The sequence below is a fragment of the Vipera ursinii genome, assembly GCF_947247035.1.
Source record: "Vipera ursinii genome assembly, chromosome: 4".
In the NCBI taxonomy this organism is placed as follows: domain Eukaryota; kingdom Metazoa; phylum Chordata; class Lepidosauria; order Squamata; family Viperidae; genus Vipera; species Vipera ursinii.
Window position 1 is genome coordinate 98,543,641 of NC_139514.1, and position 23,576 is coordinate 98,567,216.

Sequence of the window (23,576 nt, forward strand, 5' to 3'; positions counted from 1 at the left end):
TAAGGTGTGGGAATGAGTACAGGTTGTTCCACTGTTTAAAGATCTGGCTATGCTTGTAATTCTCAGACAATGCACTATACTGTAGCTTGGAGAAACACAAACAGGAGTTCTGCCCTTAAAATGTTGCCAGCATTATTGTATGAGAAGTGCACAGAGAGAAATTGACTCCTTTCCTTTATCTGAAGTAGATTTCCCCAAAATACTTTCCTCAGTTTTTGACATAGCCTTTTTCCCTAGAGCAGGTAGTCCTTGTCTTACAACAGTTCGCTGAGTGACTGTGCAAAGTTGCAACAGCACTGAAAAATGTGAGTTATGACCGTCTTTCAAAGATACGACCTTTGGAGCATCCCCATGATCAGGTGATCAAAATTCAGACGCTTGGCAACTGGTTCATATTTATAACTATTGCTGTGTCCCAGGGTCATGTGACCCACCTTTTGCAACCTTCTGACAAACAAAGCCAATGGGGAAGCCAGATTCACTTGACAACCGGGTTGCTAATTTATAAACTGCAGTGGTTCGCTTAACAACTGTGGCGAGAAAGATCGTAAAATGGGGCAAAACTCACTTAACAAATGTCTCGCTTCCCAAGAGAAATTTTGGGCTCAATTGTGATCATAAGTCAGGGACTACCTGTATTTCTAAACAAACCCTTAGAACAGGAAAAGTTGTGGCGCTGGGGCTTTGCAGAGTATGGCATTGCAAAAGGAAGAATCTATCCCAGAGTTCTTCTTTGGTAAAAAAAGAAACATCACTTTTTTTTGCAGATGGAAGAGTGTTCTGTGGAGTCGCTTCCTCTTAATCCTGGCATTTGAATGAGAGTAACACCTTGGTTTATTTTCTGGCAGTTACTAGAGAAAAGTGAAAAACAATGTAAAAGGAATATATTGCCCTAAGCTTATCTCTTGACCATAAAACATTGAGGTGTGGAAGTAGACTTATTAAACCTTTCTTCTTTGAGGTAAATCAATCTTGCAAGGTAGACCAAATTAAATGCTATTAAAAAGGAGAATCAAATTGTAGAAAGAAATCTTTACCATTAAGTATAGTACTCTATATTATTCTACTTAATGTAGGATCATATACATTGGAAAAAGAGAAATTACAGTGCTGTTCTGATCCATATAGTTAGCAAGTGCAAATGATACAATCACTTACTAGCTCTGGAGAAGTTGGGTTCATATGCAACACAAAAGTAAATTCAGTAGATCATAATTATCTAGATTCACACAACAGTCTAAGCCACAGGTCAGCCGTCTCCTGCGGCTCCCAGTACTCTGCCATGTGCAGTCCAAAAAAAAAAGTGGGACTAAAAAAGTTCAACCAATCAATTCAAATATGCAGAGTAGGTGCATATCTTGCCTTGGCTCTTCAGTCAAACCCTGTTCTGCACATGCGCGCATGTACACACATGTGCACACATTTTTTGTGGCTCCCAGTTTTTCCTTTTGTGAGGGAACTGGTTCCGAGTGGCTCTTTCACTGTTTATGCTGACCCCTGGTCTAAGCATAAACCATGATTATGGACTAAAATGGCAGGTTCACATACTATAACTCAGGATGACATGTCATGGTCTTCTTTTTCACTGTCTGTTAACTTAAACCTAAACCTTAGTTTTGATCCTGCTTTTGGGAGTTTCTTTCACTTTACATTGTTCCCGTAAGGTGATTATTGAAACTTGGAAAAATGTTTGAGTAGTATATTTAATTTTTGTTTTAAAGGAAATATTGAAAAAAGACAAAAGATAGCTAAGTTGGGAAAATGCTGCGACTAAATGCTATTCAGTGTATGAATCTGACATTTGAATAAGTTTGTTTCTGCTTTTAGGCACTTCGTCTGAGTAATGCAGCCATGTCAAAAACAACAACCGGTCAGATTGTAAATCTTTTATCAAACGACGTGAATAAATTTGATCAGGTAAGCCCTAAGGGAGACACACATTTTGAATGATTTAGCTTAAGAGCGATCTTAGGTAGTGGCCTTTCCTTTTTATTCACAGCAAGATAGAATGAAAGTCCTTGGGTTTGCTTGTATGTGTATGCAGTGGATAAAAATGTTTTTAAAGGCTATATTAAATCCTTTGCGGGGTGTATCTTATATTGCGGTGATTCCCAAGCAGATGTTTTTTTAGAATGGAGGATTGTGATAAGAAGAATAACTCATACAGGTAGTCCTCGACTTACAACAGTTCACCTAGTGACTGTTCGAAGTTACAATAGTGCTGAAAAAAAATTTCTGACGCTTTTTCACACTTACAACATTGCAGTGTTTTTGTAGTCACATGATCAAAATTCAGACGCTTGGCAACTGGTTCATATTTATAATGGTCGCAGCCTCCGGGGGTCACGTGATCCCCTTTAGCAACCTTCTGACAAGCAAAGCCAATGGGGTAACCAGCTTCACTTAACAACTAAGTTACTAAATTAACAGCTGCAGTGGTTCACTTAATTGTGGCAAGAAAGATCGTAAAATGGGGTAAAACCCACTTAACAAATGTTTCACTTAGCAACATGAATCTTGGGGCTCAGTTGTGGTTGTAAGTCAAGGACTATCTGTAGTCTCTAATCTTAAAGAGGACTTTGTTCTTTCCCTTCTCTCTCTTTTGGGGGTGGGGGCTGCAGTAGAGGTGGAGAGTTTATTTTTATTAATTTTATTTTTATTTATTTATATCCCACCTTTATTTTTTTTACAAATAACTCAAGGCACCAAACATATCCAACACACTTTCCTTCTCCTATTTCTCCCACAACAACAACCCTGTGAGGTGGGTTAGGCCAAGAGAGAGTGACTGGCCCAAGGTCACTCAGCTGGCTTTCAAGTCCCACTAAGGTGGGACTGGAATCTGTGGTCTCCCACTTTCCAGCCTGGTGCCTTAACCACTAGACTAAACTGGCTCATGTTGGCTTTTAAAAACTGCCAAGGGTTGTTGTGATTCAGCATCAGCCTGTGATTCCGGAAGCTGAGTCGGATGATTCTGAAGAGGAGGAGGAAGAAGAAGGGTTTGGAGAGCCTTTGGTGTCAGAGGGAGGTTCTGATGCATTGCAGGACTCTCAGCCTGGCCCCTCCCATCTTGTTCAGACTTAGCTGTGTGAGTACGAGGGATTGGAAGAAGATGATCCACAGCTGGCTCTGTTCAGGGCCGCTAGGAGCAGGAGGCAATCTAGCAGAGCAGAACAGAGGAAGGCAATGAGGCAACTCGGGAGAAGGCAATGAGAAGCCACGCCTTGGGACTGTTGATAAAAGGGGAAGGTGTGGGAGGTGCTGGTTGCTGAAGGCAACCGTTTGAAGATCTTCTGCTAGAGTCCTGGTCTGTTATTCTTGTTTAACTCTTGTTTAACCTTTTGGTTTAAGTCTTGTTTGAACTTTTTGTAAATAAATTGGGTTGGGTTTTTTCCAGCCTGTTGATTATAAAAAGGGGTTGTCCTTGACATTTGAACAGAGCCAGTCGTAGGCTGGAATAGAACAAGGGTATCTATGATTCATTCAAGGATACTGCAGTGGCAGAACAATAAGTCCCCTTCAAACTGGGCTTCCCTCCTTGTGAGCTAAGAGATATGTCTATGCAAGATTTCTAAGCAATATTAAAAAGTTGATTTGCCACTCTTCTTTTAGGGTAGTTTTTAAGCATCCTAGTCTCAGCTATAGTTCTGATATTTCATTGTAGCCAAGAAAGTATGAATCAGACATGACTGTGCTTAGTTTTTTGAGATCATTCAGCTAAGCGCAAAGTTCATTATTTTAACCTTGGGCAGCTCATTTGCCTTAACTCTGCCTGTAGATGATTTTGTGTAGATTAAAAGTAAATATGCTGGTTTCACGAGATGTGGGTCAGACTCTCACAAACCAGACAGTATTAAACTGTGTCATTTGAAGTGTTCCTTAAATGTCCAGGGTAAATTTTATAGCATTTTATAGACAGCAATATGTAGGAGGCATTTATATGCCACCGCTCAAGGAATGTCGGCTGGTGGCCCCCAGGGGGAGGGCATTCTCAGTGGGTGCGCCAGCCCTCTGGAACACCTTACCTACCGAAATCCGGATGGCCCCTGACCTCCGTACCTTCCGTCGCGACTTAAAAACTTTTTTGTTCCAGCAGGCTGGCCTGGCATGATAGCGTTAATTGGGGTCCCAGTTTGTGTGCATTAGTGTTTCTTATTATTTTATTGTTCGGTCTGTATACCTTCCCTTCCTCTGTACACCGCCCCGAGTCCCTCGGGAGAAGGGCGGTTTATAAAAACTAATAAATAAATAAATAAATAAATAAATATATATATATATATATATATATATATATATATATATATATATATATATATATATATATGTTTCAAATGTTAACTATTTAGATTACCTTGCTAGGCCCCAAACATGGGGCAAATCTTTATTTCCTGTTTTCAGCCTATCTTGAAGGCTATCAAACAGGCAGTAGTCACACCGGACAATTCATATATTTGTGTAAATTACTAACAAAGAATTAAAGGGAAACTGAGATGCATTTCTGACTCCTTAATCGTCCTCAGTCAGCTATACCCTTCTGAGATTCGAACCTGGGCTGATAACACTGCCTTGTATGCAATCAGCCCAGGTTCGAATCTCAGAAGGGTATAGCTGACTGAGGACGACTAAGGAGTCAGAAATGCATCTCAGTTTCCCTTTAATTCTTTGTTAGTAATTTACACACACACACACACACACACACACACACACACACACATATATATATATATATATGTGTGTGTGTGTGTGTGTGTGTGTATATCAGTTCATTTTGTGAGTCTTGTGTATTTCTTTTTTGCCTAGGTGACTATTTTCTTGCATTTCTTATGGGCTGGACCCCTTCAGGCAATAGCTGTGACTGTCCTTTTGTGGCTTGAGATTGGCCCATCCTGCCTTGCAGGGATGGCGGTGCTGATTATTCTTCTTCCCTTGCAAACCTGCATTGGCAGGCTCTTCTCAGCTCTGAGGTAAGAGTGATTGGAATCTTGTTCCTTCAGATTGATTTAAAAAAACTCTTTCGACTCAGCATGGATAGTTGTTGTAGTTTGTGTTTTTCAAAGATTATATACTTTGAACAAAAAGGTTCAAAAACATGTGTTTGCTAAATCTGGCACCAGTGGAATAAAGATGTTCTTTTAATTTCATCTTTATTATATGTTCAAAGACATACACAAGACCCAAAGTATGCTTTTCTCCCCAAGGCAAATTACAAAGCATTTTTTTTAAAAAAGTTACAGAACTTGGAAAAATGAGCATAGAGAGGGGCAGAATTCATGACAGCTGTCTTTTGCAGTACTCTTTTCAAACTTGGAAACTGTCCTATCTGTAAACAAATCACTAGTTTACAAGGACAGATTGCTTATCTAGGATCTGTAATCTGTGCTCTTCAGGCAGAAATTAGGTGTCCAGTTCAGCCCTTCTGCTCTTATTGAGCTTCCGCGCTATCAGCCCCCTCTACCACAAATATCTTGCAGGAGGGCAGTGTGGAAAACTGGGGGATCTGGCAGGGTGAGAGCTGTGAACCATAAACACTGTGTCCCTGCATAACAGATACAGTGCCCTTGCTGACCTTAATAGGGACACTAAGGAGACAGATCAAGGTAGTTGTGATGATGATAACTCAAATAAGCAGGGGATCATGATCCGAGATGAAGAACTTGTTTTGGACAGGGGAAAGTGTGAATCAGGTATTACACATCAGTCATGCACGAAGAGCAAGGCATCCAAAAAGAGAAGCCACCTTCTGGTTGGTGGTTCAATTATAAGGGATGTAAATTTAGGAAAGGATACAGAGGTTTCGAAAGAGGTCAGGTGTCTTCCAGGTGCTACTGCCAGTAGGAAAAAGAAGTGTATTTTTAAGATAGTCAAGAATGCCAGCAAGGACTGTGATGTGGCTGTTATTGTACATTTTGGCACTAACAATCTATCCCAAAAAGATGTACTCTCTGTGCAGAATGATTTCCAGAGCTTGGGGCAGGAACTTAGCAGGGCAGGCTGTAGTCTTACTTTTTCAGAGGTTTTACCAATGTATAAGGAATAAAATGGACTTCCGGTGGCTCCGCGGCGATGGAGGGAGCCTTCCCGGGCTGCCCGCGGCTCAGCTGTTGTTTTTTCGCCCGAAACAGCGCCGATCAGCTGTTCGGGCGAATCCGAAGCCCCCTCCTCGGGAGAAGAGGAGGGGGCGAGCTCCCAGGTAGGGGTAGAGTTCTCCAGGGCCGCCTGAGCTTATGGCTTGGGCGGCTGAAGGATTGAACTCCCCCGTAGCCTGGGCTGCTCCCAGCTGGCCGTCGCCTCTGCTCCTGACTTCTTGGAGCAGAGCCAGCCGTCTGCGACCACCCCTGCCTGAAGGAATGACTATGATTTAAAGGAGCAGGCAGAGCGATACAAGAGGAAATGGTAAAGAGGATTACTATGTTTTACTCTCCAGCTTGATGGACTTTTTTGGATTACAAATCTGAAGTGAAAGTGCGTCATATTTGGTAAAAGATGGCGGCTAAACCACCCCCTAAAACTCTTCGGAGTGCTGGAACTTCTCCCGTGCAACAATCATTATTGCAGGCGCTGCATCCTCCTGATGTATTGATATCAAAGGACTTACAAGATGCTCTTGAAAAACATACCCAGGTAATTTTGGAATCAATTAATATTAGATTTGCACAGATGGAGGAGAAATTGGAAAAATTGGAGGAGAGAATGGAGGAGAGGATGGAACAGAAGCTCAAAGCGATGAGGGTAGACATCTTGACTTCAGTGTGTAAAGTGGCTCGGTGTGTGGAAGAATTGGAGGAAAAGCTAGAAGACTTGACTCAAAAGAATGCTATATTAGAAGCAAAAGTATTGGAGAATGAAAATAAAATGGAAAAGGAACTGTGTCTTGCTCAATATTTCCAGATGCAGTTTGCCATTAGAATTAGAGGCTTAAAGGAGAATACTAAGGAAGATCTAAAGCAGCTGGTTTCTGAGGCTTTTGAAATAGTGTTGAAACAGCCAGCATCTGAAATAAAAGGAGGCATGGACAAAGTGTTTCGTGTGAATTCATGGATTGCCAGACAGAGGAAGTTGCCTAGAGATGTGGTGGTATATTTTGCAAAAAGGGAAACTAGAGATGAAGTTATACAAGCTGCTTATGATACTAAAGTTATGATTGCTAATCAAGAAGTTTTGGTCTTAAAAGAAATTCCTCCAAAGATTCTAAGGAGAAGGAAGGATTTTACATTTCTTGTGCAAGAGCTCAAGCAGCGAGATATAAGGTTCAGATGGGAGATCCCAGTGGGGTTGATGGTGACGCACGAAGGTAAAAAGTACCGTTTGGTTACTGTGATGCAAGCGCGTGATTTCTACAATAATGTTTTAAATGCAACGCCATTAACACTTTTGGAAGCTGGAAAGGGATCTGGAGAAGGAGTGCATCAAGAGGCCGAAGATGGTCAGATAGAAGACAACGGTGTTGGAGGAGATCAAGATACAACCTCGTCGGATGAATCTATAAAACAGAGGGTGACGCGTGCTGCTGCAAAACGATCTAAGAAGAGAAAGTAGCAGGAATTGCAGAAGTCTTTGGAACTTTTACGATATAGTCAAGTAGTCAAGTAGGGGAGGGGGGAAAGATTTGGGTGTAGACGCAATATATTTTTATATTTGGTGGTTTTGTGGAAAGGGTGAGCTTTTTTGGATTAAAGTTTGGGGGAATATACAGAAGATTCTCAAATGAAGGTTCAAGTTTTGTTTGCAATCTTTTTTCTTTTTTTTCTTTTTTTTTCTTTTTTGTTGTGTTTGGAATAATTATAGATGTGGTACTGGAAGAGGAACGGTCGATTACAGAAGAGTTGACTTTAAAGTTTTTTGATTTGGGATCCTTGGTTAATTTGGAAAATTATTTGTAAGAATGTTATATCATGGAATGGATAAAATGGATGGAGTTTATTTAGGATAAGTATAGGGTTGAGAAGGGTTTTTTTTTCTTTTTCCTTTTTTTGTCTTTAATATATGTTTAATACTATTAAGGTTTGTTCCATTCTATATAAGCTAGAGAGTGTCCTTTTCTTATTCTAGTTTTTTTTATATATATATTTAATATTGTTAAGGTTTGTTTTATCCTATATAAGCTAGAGAGTGATGGATTTTAGAATTTATAGTTGTTAGTATATGGTTGCTTAGGTTTGCTTTTTTATATATATATACCTTGTATTCAGCTCTGGGAAGTAGGGGGGGGAGGGGGGGAGGTGGGGGGGGAGGAGGGAGGGGGGAGGAGGGGAGGTAGGGGGGGAGGAGGGAGGGGGAAGGGGGGTTTTTTAAAGGAAAATTGTATTTTAAAACTTTTCAATTAAAAAAAAGGAATAAAATGGAAAAGGCCAGCAAATAGCAGAATTCAATATGTGGCTAAAGGAGTGGTGTAAAGGGGAAGGCTTTGGTTATATTAGTCACGATGTCTGCATCTGGTCCAATGAAAAAGTGTACGAAAGAGACGGCTTGGATCCATCAAAGAAAGGGACTGAGTTACTTGGCAATAAATTCATAGATTTTCTGGAGAAATATTTAAACTGAACAATGGGGACAGTGAGTTAATTGGTACAAAACTTTCCTGTCCCCGGCAATCTAAAAATTATAGGGTTATCAGTGAATGTAACAGAGGTGTGTGTGGACAAGAATATCAACCTAGCTGTCAAGCAAAATCAAGCTTTTAATAGTGAATGTCACACCAAGTGCACTAATCAAACAGGTGGTAAGAAAATAGGGGAACTCAGGTACCACACATGTTATGTAGAAAGTAAACACAGGGTCAGTCATAAAGGACTCAAATGTCCATACACCAATGTAGAGAGTATGAGCAATAAACAGGGTGGGCTAGAAATTCAGTAAATGAGGGCAGATATGATATTGTTGCCATTACGGAAACTTGGTGGAATGAAACCCACAAATGGAACACACAGCTAGAGGGATTTAAATTATTTAAAAAAACCCAGATCAAATAAAAGAGGAGGTAGAGTTGCTCTCTCTATAAGAACTAACTACATCTCTACAGAAATAGAGCACAACAATGATGAAAGCTGCCTCAAATGCTTTTGAGTCACTATAAAAAGGGGAAAATGACATTGCCATAGGTGTATACTATAGGCCACCCAAACAAATAGAGGAAATAGATGAATTTTTTGCTAGTCAGCTAACTAAGGTATGTAGGAAGTACATCACAATAGTAATGGGGGACTTTAATTACCCTGTCATCAACTGGGAGACATACTCTGCACCAAGTGGAAGATCAAACAGATTCCTGACAAACCTAGCAGACAATTTTGTCTGCCAAAAAGTAGAGGTGGGAACTAGAGGACCAGAGAAGGGAATTAGGACCATATTGGACCTAATTCTTACTAACAGAGTTGAAATGATAGAAGGTGTTGATAGAAATGATAGAAGGTGTTGAAGCCACAGAAACCTTGTGTGGGAGTGATCATGTAATATTGGAATTGAACATTATGCAAGCACAAGCAATAGAATACAGTCAAACTAGAGTCTTAGACTTTAAGAAAACTAATTTCAATAAACTTAGAGCAGGGGTGTCAAACTGCTGGCCCATGGGCCGGTGCATCACGAGGAAACCGCACCCACCCCATTGCCGCAATGGGGAAAAAGTTTCAATACGTCGTGCAATGTCACGTGACATCACAAGTTTGACATGTCTGACTTAGAGAGAGCTGGGAAGGATTCCATGGATGAGAATCCTCAAGGGGAAAACAACTCAAGAAGCTGGGGAAATTTTGAAAAGTGAGATTATAAAAGTCCATTCTAGCACATTATCAATGAAGAAGAAAAATAACAGAAAAGAAACCAGCATGGCTGCATAAAGAACTCTCTGATAAATTGAAAGACAAAAAGGACAAGTATAAAAAATGGAAAGAGGGGCAGAATATTAGCAAATAGCCTGAGCCTGCAAAGATGAATTGAGAAAGCTAAGGCTCAAAATGAACTAAGGCTTGTGACAAAAGTAAAAAATAACAAAAAAAGCTTTCTTCAACATGTAAAAAACAAGAAAAAAGTTAAGGAAATGATTGGTCTATTAGTGGGAGAAAGTGGCAAGAAGGTTACAAGCAACAGGGAGAAAGCAGAACTATTTAACTCATTTTTTGCATCCATCTTTACACAAAGGGAAATAACAGTCCAACCTATCAAAAACATACTGTAAAAAACAGATTAGAAACACAAGTTAAGATAGGCAAGAAAATGGTAGGTGAGCACCTGTCCACCCTGTTGTTGTTGTTGTTAGCTGCTAAGTCGTGTCCGACCCATCGCGACCCTATGGACAACGTTCCTCCAGGCCTTCCTGTCCTCTACCATCTTCTGGAGTCCATTTAAGCTCACGCCTACTGCTTCAGTGACTCCATCCAGCCACCTCATTCTCTGTCGTCCCCTTCTTCTCTTGCCCTCAACCTTTCCCAGCATTAGGCTCTTCTCCAGTGAGTCCTTCCTTCTCATTAGGTGGCCAAAGTATTTGAGTTTTAGCTTCAGGATCTGGCCTTCTAAAGAGCAGTCAGGATTGATCTCCTCTAGGACTGACCGGTTTGATCGCCTTGCAGTCCAAGGGACTCGCAGGAGTCTTCTCCAGCACCATAGTTCAAAGGCCTCAATTCTTTGGCGCTCAGCCTTTCTTATGGTCCAACTTTCACTGCCATACATTGCAAATGGGAAGACCATAGCCTTGACTATACGCACTTTGGCTGACAGGGTGATGTCTCTGCTTTTTAGTGTGCTGTCTAGATTTGCCATGGCTTTTCTCCCCAGGAGCAAGCGTCTTTTAATTTCTTGGCTACAGTCCCCATCTGCAGTGATCTTGGAGCCCAGGAAAATAAAATCTGTCACTACTTCCATTTCTTCCCCATCTATTTGCCAGGAATTGAGAGGGCCAGATGCCATGATCTTGGTTTTCTTAATGTTAAGTTTCAACCCAAGTTTTGCACTCTCCTTCTTCACCTGCAACAAGAGGCTCTTTAGTTCTTCTTCACTTTCTGCCATTAGAGTGGTATCATCTCCAGCCTAGTGGTATCATGTCCACCCTAGACAAGTTCAAATCACCAGGACCAGATGGATTACACCTCAAGGTTCTGAAGGAACTGGCAGATGTGATCTCAGAACCACTGAACTATATCTTTCAAAGATCCTGGAGCACTGGGGAACTACCAGAGGACTGGAAAAGAGCAGAAGTAGTTCCCATCTTCAAAAGAGATGGGAACTACTTCAATACCTGGGAAGATGGGAACTACTTCAATACCTGGGAAGATTCTGGAAAAGATAATCAAGCAACAAATCAATGAACACCTAGAGGCAAACAAAGTCATTACCAAAAGCCAACATGAGTTTGTCAAAACCAGATCATGCCAGACAAATGTTATTGCATTCTTTGACCAAGTGACAAAATTAGTGGACCAGACGAATGCTGTGGATATAATTTACTTGGACTTCAGTAAGGCATTTGATAACATAGACCACAACCTACTACTTGATAAGATAGAAAAATGTGGGTTAGACAGCATCACCACCAGATGGATTCATAACAGGCTGACCAACTGCACTCAACGTGTAGTCCTCAATGGAATTGCATCTACATGGAGAGAGGTATGCAGTGGGGTACCCCATGGCTTTGCTTTAGACACAGTACTCTTCAACATCTTCATCAATGATTTGGATGAAGGGACAGATGGGGAACTTATCAAATTTGCAGATGATACCAAGATGGCAGGAACAGCCAACACTCCAGAAGACAGGCTTAAGATACAGAAGTATCTTGACAGATTTGAACATTGGGCGCTATCTAACAAAATGAAATTCAATGGTGAAAAAGTAAGGTTCTACATTTAGGCAAGAAAAACCAAATACACAGTTAAAGTATAGGTCAGTGGGCGAACCTATGGCACAGGTGCCAGAGGTGGCACTCAGAGCCCTCTCTGTGGGCACCCACACCATGCCCGGAGGTGGCAACTGTCCTTCAACCAGCCGCCTGCTAATTTGTCGAGGTCCCACATGGCTGAATGCATCCTGGCATGGCTGGTTTCCCTCCCCCCCCATCCTGTCCCTCCTGGCCTCGTATGCTCTCCTTTTCCCAGGCATGACCCACTGCATCACCTCTTCAGCTGTCAGCTGACCATACATCTCAGAGGCGGCTTCTTTGAACTGCTGGTGACGGGCTGCGGAGCCCCAGAGTGCGCCTGTTGAGGGGCTGGTAGGCTGTGGCTACTGACAGACACCGTCGGCCCCCATGTGCTCACTGGCTTCTGTGTGCGAGAGCCGATGGTGTCAGGCAGCAGCTGCCCTAGCCCTTGCCTTGCCCCATGGCAATGACACCCCCAACCTGCCTCGCCTCACCCCACAGGATGAGTCTCCTGCCTACCACCCCACCTGCCAGAGACCCCCTGGATCTTCTCCATCTCTGCCCACCCCCCACAGATGTTCCTCCCCACAAGCGACCTTGAGGTGACCACACCCACCCAATCTTCCATGACCACCACAGCCACCCCCACCCAGTGGGCCATGCCTACCTGGCACCCAGTGATAAATAAGTGGGTTTTGGGTTGCAGTTTGGGCACTCGGTCTCTAAAAGGTTCGCCATCACTAGTATAGTTGGTACCTTTGCTCAATAGTAATAACTGTGAGAGGGATCTCGGAGTCCTAGCAGACAATCACTTAAATATGAGCCAGCAGTGTGCTGCAGCTGTCAAAAAAGCCAACACAGTGCTAGGCTGCATTAACAGAGGGATAGAATCAAGATCACGTGAAGTGTTAATACCACTTTAGAATGTCTTGGTAAGGCTACACTTGGAATACTGCATCCAGTTTTGGTCACCACGATGTAAAAAAGATGTTGAGACTCTAGAAAGAGTACAGAGAAGAGCGACAAAGATGATCAGGGGACTGGAGGCTAAAACATATAAGGAACGGTTGCTGGAATTCGGTATGTGTAGTCTAATGAAGAGAAGGATGAGGGAGGACATGATAGCTGTGTTCCAATATCTCAGCGGTTGCCACAAAGAAGAGGGAGTTAAGCTGTTCTCCAAAGCACTTGAAGGCAGGACAAGAAGCAACGGATGGAAACAAACCAAAGAGAGAAGCAACCTAGAACTAAGAAGAAATTTCCTGACAGTTAGAACAATTAATCAGTGGAACAACCTGCCTCTAGAAGCTGTGAATGCTCCAACATTGGAAGTTTTTAAGAAGAGACTGGACAGCCATTTGTCTGAAATGGTGTAGGGTTTCTTGCCTGAGCAGGGGTTGGACTAGATGACCTCCAAGTTCCCTTGCATCATCATCATCATCTGGCATGTATTTATGAGGGTTCCAAGTTCATGTGATCATCTTTTGAGACCTGACAAGCAAAGTCTATTGGGAAGTCAGATTAACAGCTATGTTACTAATTTAATAACATGCAGTGCTTCATTTAACAACTGGCAAGAAAGGTTGTAAAACAGGGCAAAACTCACTTAACAATTGTCTCAGTTAGCAACAGAAATTTTGAGCTCCATTGTTGTCATCAGTCAAGGATTACCTGATTTTGAACTGAAGGTAGAAAATATTTCTCAATTTTCTTTCTGCAAAACTTGTTCTCAGGTCTTTCTGAGCTACTTTATACTTGTAATTGTATATAATATACAGTTATAATTCATAATCGCAAATCTGCAGATTAGAAATGTAGTCCTGGAACTAGCTGTTACTTTTCCAAGTATTTCAAGGTTGAATCCTGTGTGACTCCCAGGGCAGCTGAGCTGTGGAATGTTTCGGTTTTGTAGCAAAACAAGAAAGTTTTGAGAAGGTGGAGACTTTCTTCATGTTTTTAAAAATTAACAGATTGTACATGAGCTGGTTGAATTTCCATCCTTTTAGGGGATATTCTTTATAATTTGCTACTTCATTTAGTTATGTGATTTTAAAATGTATAGCATGTTTTCATTTCAGTAGTTTCAAATTATTATGATTATTAGATAATTTTATTAATATTTACAAGTATGTTTGCTGTCTTATGGATGTTATCCTGCATAAATCCTAGCATTTTAAGATGGAAGATAAGATTTTTCAACTTTGCACTCTTTACTATTTTGCAGTAATCTTCTTTATTGGTAATCATAGTAAATATTAAAAAAAAACAAGAAAATCAATATATTCATTTACATGTTCAGCTAGATGCCTGCATAAAAATATTTGGGACTAAGCCTAAGATCTGGCAAATATTCATGAGGAGAATTCCAGCACTGTGAAATATTAAACTTGGTCTTCTGTTTATCTATTAAAGGACATTTCTCAATAATCCATGACCTTCCACACTGCAGCTAGTTGATTGCTTTGTTGTTAGACACCAGGAGAGAAAACATAGAATTATCAGGCTGGAAGGGACCTTGGAGGTCTTCTAGTCCAACCCCCTGCCCAAAGCAGGAATCCTTACACCATCCTGGACAAATGGATGTCCAGTCTTTACTTTAGACCAGAGTTCATAAGTTTGCACTTTGGTGTAAAGGCATCCTTGAAGGTATATCTATTTTAAACTCCATCTGTGGACTTATCTATGATCTTACATTATCTATCCGTCTATATACAAATTCCACAAATTCCAAATTCTGATTCCACTAGTGGTTTCTAGTTGTCATTGCAGTCCTTTACCTGACTGTAGTTCCTTTTGCTATTATTAGTCTCTCATTAATTTGAAGGAACATAGATAGTGAATAAGTGGTCATCTTTGTCTCCTGCTTGCTTACCTCCTTATGGCTTTACTTCTGAGAATGAGCAAGAGGTAATAGATTCTACTCACTGTTACTACTTATTCTGTACCTATGTGCCTTCTACTAGGATGTCTGACTAGGCCAGTCCCAATCCTTGCTTATGTATATCTTCAGTTCTTCAAAACAGTATGGCTAATTAATTGATGCTATGTAAAAGAATCCACTAAATCTAGATAAGCTTTTTTTCATAAGCATCTTAAGTTCATTCACATATGTATTTTAAGTTTTGTTCACCACATCATTATATCTGTTCATGTATTCCCTAACTTTTACTTCGGGGGGGGGGGGGAAAGGAGAATGTTTTTTAATTATTGAAATAGCACGGAAATGCTCACATTAGATAAATGAAAATGTCCGAATAAAAGCCTTTATTGGTCCAATATGAATTTAGAATTAGAGGTGGGTTTCCCCCCCCCCCAAAAGTTTATAGCTTCCTATTTCTTATTTCAGGAGCAGGACTGCAGCTTTTACAGATGCAAGGATCAGGACTATGAATGAGGTTATAACTGGAATGCGGATAATAAAGATGTATGCCTGGGAAAAGTCATTTGCTGAACTTGTGAACAATATGAGAAGGTGATTTTATATCTCACAGAGATTCTATTCCTATGTTGTTGTTTTACTTGATTTTTAGCTACAGGGTGGTATGCAATGCAGGATTTTTTTGAGTAACAGCAAAAGAATCTGAGAATGTTGTGTGGAAAAGAAAACCCGTTTTCTCCTTCATCATACAGTGTCCCTTCCTGTAATAAGTAAGGTTTATGATTTAGCGCTAGCAGTAAACTGACGTACATCACCATTTTTCAAAATCTAAAACATAAAATAAAATGCTATGTTGCTTTCATGTCTAATTCTCTAAAAATTTGAAAATACATCTCAAAAAAATTATTTTTTTCTTAGATTCCTATTCCTCCTTTGCCATAGGACAGGAATTCCTAGGCCTTGGCATGGCCCATTCTGATATTTTAGAAACCCCGTGTTCTCCTCATCCAAGTGCGCATTAAATTGAGAAAAAAATATACATTTGGCATTCATCTTACCAGCCATTGGCTTGTAATGTACCAATCAGCTCATCCAACCCTGATCTTCCTGCACACACCTGTGGATTTTTCCACCACATATCTGCAGATGTTTATGTCAGTTTGGTCTAGTGTGCTTATGGCAATAGGCTAGAAATCAGACAAGAATGACTTACAGTCCTGCCTTAGGTGTGAAAGCCAGCTAAGTGACTTTGGGCCATTGACTCTGTCTCAGCTCAACTTACCTCACTGGGTTTTTGTTATGGGGAAAATAGGAGGAGAGAGGAGTATTAGGTATGTTCATTGCTTTGAGTTATTTATAAAAATAATAACAGTGAGATTAAAGGTAAAAGGTAAAGGTAAAGGTTCCCCCGCACATGCGTGCTAGTCGTTTCCGACTCTAGGGGCCGGTGCTCATTTCCGTTTCAAAGCCGAAGAGCCAGCGCTTGTCCGAGGACGTCTCTGTGGTCATGTGGCCGGCATGACTAGACGCCAAAGGCGCACGGAACGCTGTTACCTTCCCACCGTAGTGGTCCCTATTTTTCTACTTGCATTTTTACGTGCTTTCGAACTGCTAGGTGGGCAGAAGCTGGGACGAGTAACAGGCGCTCACTGTGTTATGCGGCACTCGGGATTCGACCCGCCAAACTGCCGACCTTCTGATCGACAAGCTCAGCGTCCTAACCCACTGAGCCACCGCATCCCTCATGTGAGATTAAAACAAACACACAAATATTTGCAGGGCTTCTCTCCCTCCACCATTCTTCAAAGTTTAAAATTACAAATGTTAATGCTAATAATGGTTTTAAAAATGCATATCCTGCCATCCCATTTGGGATTTGTTCATGCCCTTGAGCCAATCACACCCTCCAGTCTGGGATTCCCTATTCTTGAAGCTCAAAGGTAAATATATCCATTCATTCTTCCCGTTTTCTGTGAGGTAGGTTGGTCTAAGAGAGAGTGAATGGCCTCAACTCACTTATTTATTTAACAGATTTCTATCTCCACCCATCATGAAACAACTCTGGGCAGCTTACAACAACAGTATAACTGTAAAATCAGTAAGAATTGTATTTTTTTTTAAAAAAACAAAACTAAATATCTGGTACTTCTATCAATCTCCCAGGGTGTCCCAACCCCTCTCCCGCCCCCAGCCTCCACCACTCTAGCCCAGTGCCTGGGTAAAGAGCCAGGACTTTAATTTATTTATTTATTTTATTTATTTTATTAAATTTGTATACCGCCCTTCTCCCGAAGGACTCAGGGCGGTATATTAATGGCGTTCTGGAAAGCTAAGAGGATGAATGAAGGCCTGCCTGATTACCATGGAGATGGTTTTTCATAAGGCAGAAGCAACCATGGAAAAGGCACGATTGCTAGGTCCCATTAGATGTCACTGTATCAGGGAAAGGACCTGATACCATTTTATATGACCTAGTGGGAGGTAGTCTCATGAAGAGATGGTCCTGAGTAACATAGGCCTATGCCATGTGGGGCTTTAAAAATGATAACTGCCATCTTGAGTTGCATCCAGAAGGAAAATTCAAGCCAGTGGCACTCACATAATAGGGGCTTTACATAGGCCAGGGGTAGGCAACCTTGGCTCTTTTATGACACATGGACTTCAACTCCCAGAATTCCTGAGCCAGCATAGCTGTGTATACTGTGACATTCTGGGCCAGTTGTAACTTTTGGATGGTCTTCAAGGGCAGCCCTATGTGGAGTGCACTGAAATAATCCAAACAAGAAGTTTCTGTGCTTCCATAGCTGAAACTTGAGTTGAACCTGGCTGCTTAAGGCATTGTGGAGTCGATGATGCGGTATATGCTGCTGTTGTTTTGATGTTATTACTGATGCTGAATTAGTTTTTTTTAATAATGTGGGCTTTCTTCTTACTTAGCTTTTCTAAACCTTTTAGATGTGCTTGGTTGAAGTGTCTTAAAAATACTTGCAATACATAAATACATAACGTGTTTTATCAAAATTATTAAAATTCGATTTCAGAAAGGAGATTTCAGTGGTTCTTAAGACTTCTTACCTCCGGGGAATGAACTTGGCATCCTTCTACGTTGCCAGCAAAATCACAGTGTTTATGACATTCATGACCTACGTGTTGCTGGGCAATCCGATTTCAGCGAGTCGGGTGTTTGTCGCTGTCTCTCTGTATGGTGCAGTGAGGCTGACAGTCACTCTATTTTTCCCAGCGGCGATTGAGAAAGTATCTGAAGCATTGGTCAGCATTACACGAATCAAGGTATTACCAAAAGGGGGCATTCAGTTGAATTTAATGGCAGCATTAGAAATAATTAACAAGTTGGTAGCTCATGCTTTTCTTCTAGGCAGGCCTCCATCTTTTGTAGCTAGAGAAAGAGAATGAATAAATATTTGCCTTATGTAATTCCCTAAGGGTAATTCTTAATTGATATGGATGATTAAGTGCTTAGAAGTTGAATTTATGGTGCTTTTTATTGATTAAGGATGTTTAACTGAATGAGCATAAATGATTTTCAAGGTAATGGGAATGATTATGGATTAGGGACAAGAATAGAGGCACAGTTTTATCAGATAATTTGAAATACAGGGAAAAATGCAGGGAAAAAAAACCCCTTTGGAAATACAGAATTATAGTGCAACACTTTTTAAATCACCCTTGATCAATAAACAGCAAATAGATTCTATTGCAAGGGTCTCCTTCATTCCCATTATTTGGATCTGTAATAGAATGTAGGAACAATTCCACTAAATATCTTCACCCAGACATTGTAATAAGGCTTTAGAAACCTGCTAAAATGATGACAGGCTTTGTCCAACCCATGAACTGCACATTCAGCACCTCTGCAAAGTTAACAAGAAGAACCAGGCCTTTGACAAGGAGGTTGGAAAATCAATGCCAGGGCTACCAGAGGAAGAAAGGGTCTTGCATATGAGAATTTCACTGTATCAGGCATTATGAGGCCATTATAATAGTCTGACCCTTAATGGCTTAGAATAGAAGTCATAGATTAACAGAAGTGAAAGGGACTTTGAAGGTCTTCTAGTCCCAACCCCTTGCTTGAGCAAGATATCCTACATCATTCTAGATAAATGGCTGTCCAATGTCTTCTTGAAAACCTCCAGTGATGGAGCACTCACAACTTCTGGTGGCAAGTCGTTTCATTGATTAATTGATCTTACTGTCAGGAAATTTCTCCTTAGTTCTAGTTTGGATGTCTGTTTAACAGTTTCCACCCATTACTTCTTGTCCTGCCCTCAGGTGCTTTGGAGAATAGGTCAACCATATTCAACATGTAGTCCCGAATGGAACTATACATATATACATGGATGGACGTAAGCAATGGGCGACTCCAAGGTTCTGTCTTAGGCCCAGTATTCTTCAATATCTTCATAAATAATTTAGATAAGGGAATAGAAGGTACACTCATCAAATTTGCAGATGATAATAAGCTGGCAGGGATAGCCAACATCCCAGAAGATAGATTCAAAATCCAGCAGGATCTCAACAGACTTGAACACTGGACCCTGTCTAACAAAATGAAATTGAGTTGTGAGAAAAGTAAGGTTTTACATTTAGGTAAGAAAAACCAAATGCACAGGTACAGATTAGGTGAAACATGGCTCAACAGCAGTAACTGTGAGAAGGATCTTGGATTCCTAGTGGACAATCATCTAAATGTGAGCCAGCAATGTGCTGCAGCTGCCAAAAAAGCCAATGCAATCCTAGGCTGCATTAACAGAGGGATAGAATCAAGATCCCGTGAAATGTTACTACTGCTTTATAATGTGCTTGGTAAGACCATATTTGGAATATTGCATCCAGATGGGGGTCAGTCCATTTTCCAAAGCAGCACAAGACAGGACAGGAAGAAATGGATGGAAACTAATCAAGGAGAGAAGCAACCTAGAACTAAGGAGAAATTTCCTGACAGTTACGGGTTGCCTTCAGAAGTTGTGGGTGCTCCATCACTAGAGATTTTTAAGAGATTGAACAGTCACTTGTCCAGAATGGTATAGACTAGAGTCTCCTGCTTGAGCAGGGGGTTGGACTTGAAGACCTCCAAAGTCCCTTTCAACTCTGTTATTCTGTTATATATTCTAGTGCGGTTTTTAAAATCTTTTTTCTTGTGCACAGTTGAACGTGGGATGTAGTAGGTAGGATTCAGTGCCTATCATTGCAGAAGGCTGTGTGAGGCAAACTCAGAACTGCTACTTAGATATAAGAAGGCACAGAAAAAAAGTTAGAATACCACCTTTCATTCCTGTTGATAATCAGATCTTTATTTGCTATGCATGGAATATTGTAAATTATAAACTAAACTATTAGTTAACCATGTTAAAGTAATAATAAAATAATAACTCTAGATCAGTATGTATTTAAAAAGAAACATTGACTTGGTCAGAAAATTATTACTTTTTTTTAAATGAACTCAGTTTTCCTATGGATATGCTCTTTGAATATATGGAAAGCCTTTGATTATGTGAACGTATTTCAGCAAAAAATAAATTAATCTTTTCTGTTTTGTGTTTATACGATCTTCTTTTTCTTTCTACTGATGCAGAACTTTCTAATCCTTGATGAGATTTCTCAGTTTAGACCACAACTCAAAAGTAACAGTGAAAATCCTATCCTTAATGTACACGATTTAACTTGCTCCTGGGACAAGGTAAATCACTTTTATTCTGAATGGCAATACAGAATCGGTCCACTTTTGCAGCTTCAACTAAATGATGCAAAATTTGGAAATAGTAATGGCTATCTCTGAACAAGTAGTGTTTTTTTCCCCTTTTCAGGTTGTTGTTAAACTAAAAATGCTTTTCTCCCTCCTTCCAAATAAAATACATTCAGTAATGCAATGAAGAATGTTGGTTTCAGTAAGCAATATGACCTATAGGAACTTAATGGTGGCATCAGGTAGGACCTCAGTTTGAAATCTTTGCCACAAACCGACAAACTGGCTGTTCATAAACCAGTTGTTTAGTTCCTTTCCACTCATGTGATCCCCTTTTGTGACCTTTTGGCAAGCGAAGTCAATGGAGAAGCCAGATTCACTTAACAACCAGGTGACTAACTTATCAACTGCAGTGATTCACTTAACAACTGTGGCAAGAAAGGTCATAAAACGGGACAAAATTCACTTAACAAATGTCTCACTTAACAACAGTAATTTTGGGCTCAGTTGTGGTTGTAAGTTAAGGACTACCTGTCCTGATTTAGATATTCAGAAAATGAGATATTTTAACATGCCTTTATAAAAGCCAGATATGGTAACTGGTATGTTTACCTCAGCTGGTTAATTTTGGGGGACTTTGCAGGCCTCCTTTTTTTGCAAACATTTTTTTTTATGAGGAACAGAGGTTTGGTAGATACAGTACCTTGTATACTGAGGTTCAGTCAGATGTTCCTTTTATGATCCCTGTGCTGCAGGGTTACCTTTTTCAGTGGATATCTCTTTACAAAGCACATATTATATTGCTAGGTTTTTCTTTTTTTCTTTTTCTGACAACCATGTTCCAAATTGTATAACAAATGTAAGTTACATTGCAGCTGGCTGAAAGTGGAATGCTTCTGTTGAAGTCAATGCAAGGTCAAAGTGAGGGAAAACCTTGACTGTATGACCAAAAGTTTAAGTCCTTAGAAGAAGTAAAAAGGAATAAGATGAGCTATTTTCGCCACCTTGTGGAGATTAAAGCATAATGTTTAAGAAGGCCAATGGCCCCTGATTTCTCTCTGCTGTCATGGTGGAACAATATTTTAGGATTACAAACAATGGATTGTGTTTATACCAACCTTTATTGGAAACCTGATTATTGCCTTAAATCCAGTCAAGTTTCCTGTTTAGGATTATTGAAGGTACCTGGATCAAATAAAAGAGGATGAGAAAATCAGTAAAGCATAATGGCAATCGTTTTTTAATTTCTGAACATGAATAACATTTTCTCGTGCTGATTTCTTGCTGTTTATACTAATTTATGGTCCGATTAAAATTAATACTATTTCTAATTTTTCTTTGTGGTTTTCTTATTTATAAGAGAATTAGGTATGAATTAAGTATAAATAGAAAAAAACCATTAATTTTATAAATCATTATCAGTTTCATATCTATGAGGAACGTATGTGCTATCTTCCATTTTTTTATCCCATGTGATATTTCACAGATAATTAGTTTTTGGTCTCGATAGATGCGAGTGATTAAACTTTACATTTAAGAGTAATACTCTTAAATTAGATTATGAATTTTTGTGCGGAATTGCTATAAATGTATCTGCAAAACATTTTCAAAAATTTAATACATTTTATAAATTTTTGTGGGGATCTTTAATTTTAAATACATATTTTTAAAAGGAGCAGCTACCTATTCAAAAGGATTCACTTTTCTAAATTTTGAGTTGTATCATTTTGAACATCTTTTGGCAAGTATCAATTGTGGATGATTTTCTGCGCACAGAAATTCTCTAGGTCCTTTTAGGATACCGTACTTTCCGGCGTATAAGACGACTTTTTAACCCATGAAAATCTTCTCAAAAGTCAGGGGTCGTCTTGTACGCCGGGTGCTGAAACTTTAGGGACAGGGCTGGCTGGAAAACCTGGAGCGGATCTCCCATTTAGTCTGCACAGGGAAAGCGGGACCAATTGGAGTAGAAGCTGCAGTCTGTGATTTTTTACAGGCTGGGGTCTGGGTGTCTTTCCTTCTAAAGTTGAAAAGCAGCTGTAGTCTATCCCAACTTGAAAGGCAGGTGGGGAATGCCGCAGCCAGAGCAGCTGCTTAGCTCTAAGGACACATTTGACTCAGGAACTGGGCGGGCTGGCTGGAAAACCTGGAGCAGATCTCCCATTTGGTCTTTTTTTTTTAAAAATCCCATTTATATCCCGCCCTTCTCCGAAGACTCAGGGCGACTTACAATTTAAAGCACAAATCAATGTGCTTAGCAATAGCCTTCATTCTATGTATATGCCTGCTTATTAGGGCTTCCCCCCCAGCAGCATTATTACAAAGTCAGCTTATTGCCCCCAACAATCTGGGTCCTCATTTTACCTACCTCGGAAGGATGGAAGGCTGAGTCAACCTTGAGCCTGGTGGGTTGCGAACCTGCACTAATTGCAGGCAGCTGGTGTTACTTAAAGCTCTGCGCAGGGAAAGCTTTAGAGTGAATTAGGAAAAGTTTAATCCACTTGCACTGTTTTATGTTTACATGTTTGATGACAAACAGCCTTATGTTTATAAGTGACAGTTTTCCTACTAAGTACCTGCATGTATAATATAATAATAATAATAATAATAATAATAATAATAATAATAATAATAATAATAATAAGAAGAAGAAGAAGAAGAAGAAGAAGAAGAAGTTGGAAGGGACCTTGGAGGTCATCTAGTCCAACCCCCTGCTAAGGCAGGAAACCCTATACCATTTCAGACAAATGGCTGTCCAGTCTCTTCTTAAAAACTTCCAGTGTTGGAGCATTCACCACTTCTGGAGGCAGTTTGTTCCACTGATTAATTGTTCTAACTGTCAGGAAATTTCTCCTTAGTTCTAGGTTGCTTCTCTCCTTGACTAGTTTCTATCCATTGCTTCTTGTCCTGCTTTCAGGTGCTTTGGAGAATAGCTTGGCTCCCTCTTCTTTGTGGCAGCCCCTGAGATATTGGAACACTGCTATCATGTCACCCCTCACCCTTCTCTTCATTAAACTACACATACCCAATTCCAGCAACCGTTCCCTATATGTTTTAGCCTCCAGTCCCCCAATCATCTTTGTTGGTAATTTGAATTAAAATTACCATATTAAAATCAAATCTGATGTTTTTTAATTTTT

The 23,576-nt window shown here is 40.2% G+C and overlaps 2 protein-coding genes across 2 annotated transcripts in view; both read left to right on the plus strand.

Moving 5' to 3' along the window:
* Positions 1–23,576, plus strand: part of ABCC4 (ATP binding cassette subfamily C member 4 (PEL blood group)) — a 212,120-nt gene that overhangs the window by 35,613 nt on the left and 152,931 nt on the right. The window contains exons 5-9 of the mRNA XM_083361690.1: positions 1,828–1,917; positions 4,801–4,964; positions 15,201–15,326; positions 17,774–18,023; positions 20,326–20,430. Coding sequence (XP_083217816.1) covers positions 1,828–1,917; positions 4,801–4,964; positions 15,201–15,326; positions 17,774–18,023; positions 20,326–20,430 — 735 coding nt within the window. The remainder of the gene's footprint in view (positions 1–1,827; positions 1,918–4,800; positions 4,965–15,200; positions 15,327–17,773; positions 18,024–20,325; positions 20,431–23,576) is intronic.
* LOC310639980 (uncharacterized protein) lies at positions 6,687–7,822 on the plus strand. The gene is made up of 2 exons (XM_083362014.1): positions 6,687–7,675; positions 7,711–7,822. Exon 1 carries the CDS (start codon positions 6,691–6,693, stop codon positions 7,534–7,536), a length of 846 nt encoding a protein of 281 aa, XP_083218140.1. The 5' UTR covers positions 6,687–6,690; the 3' UTR covers positions 7,537–7,675; positions 7,711–7,822.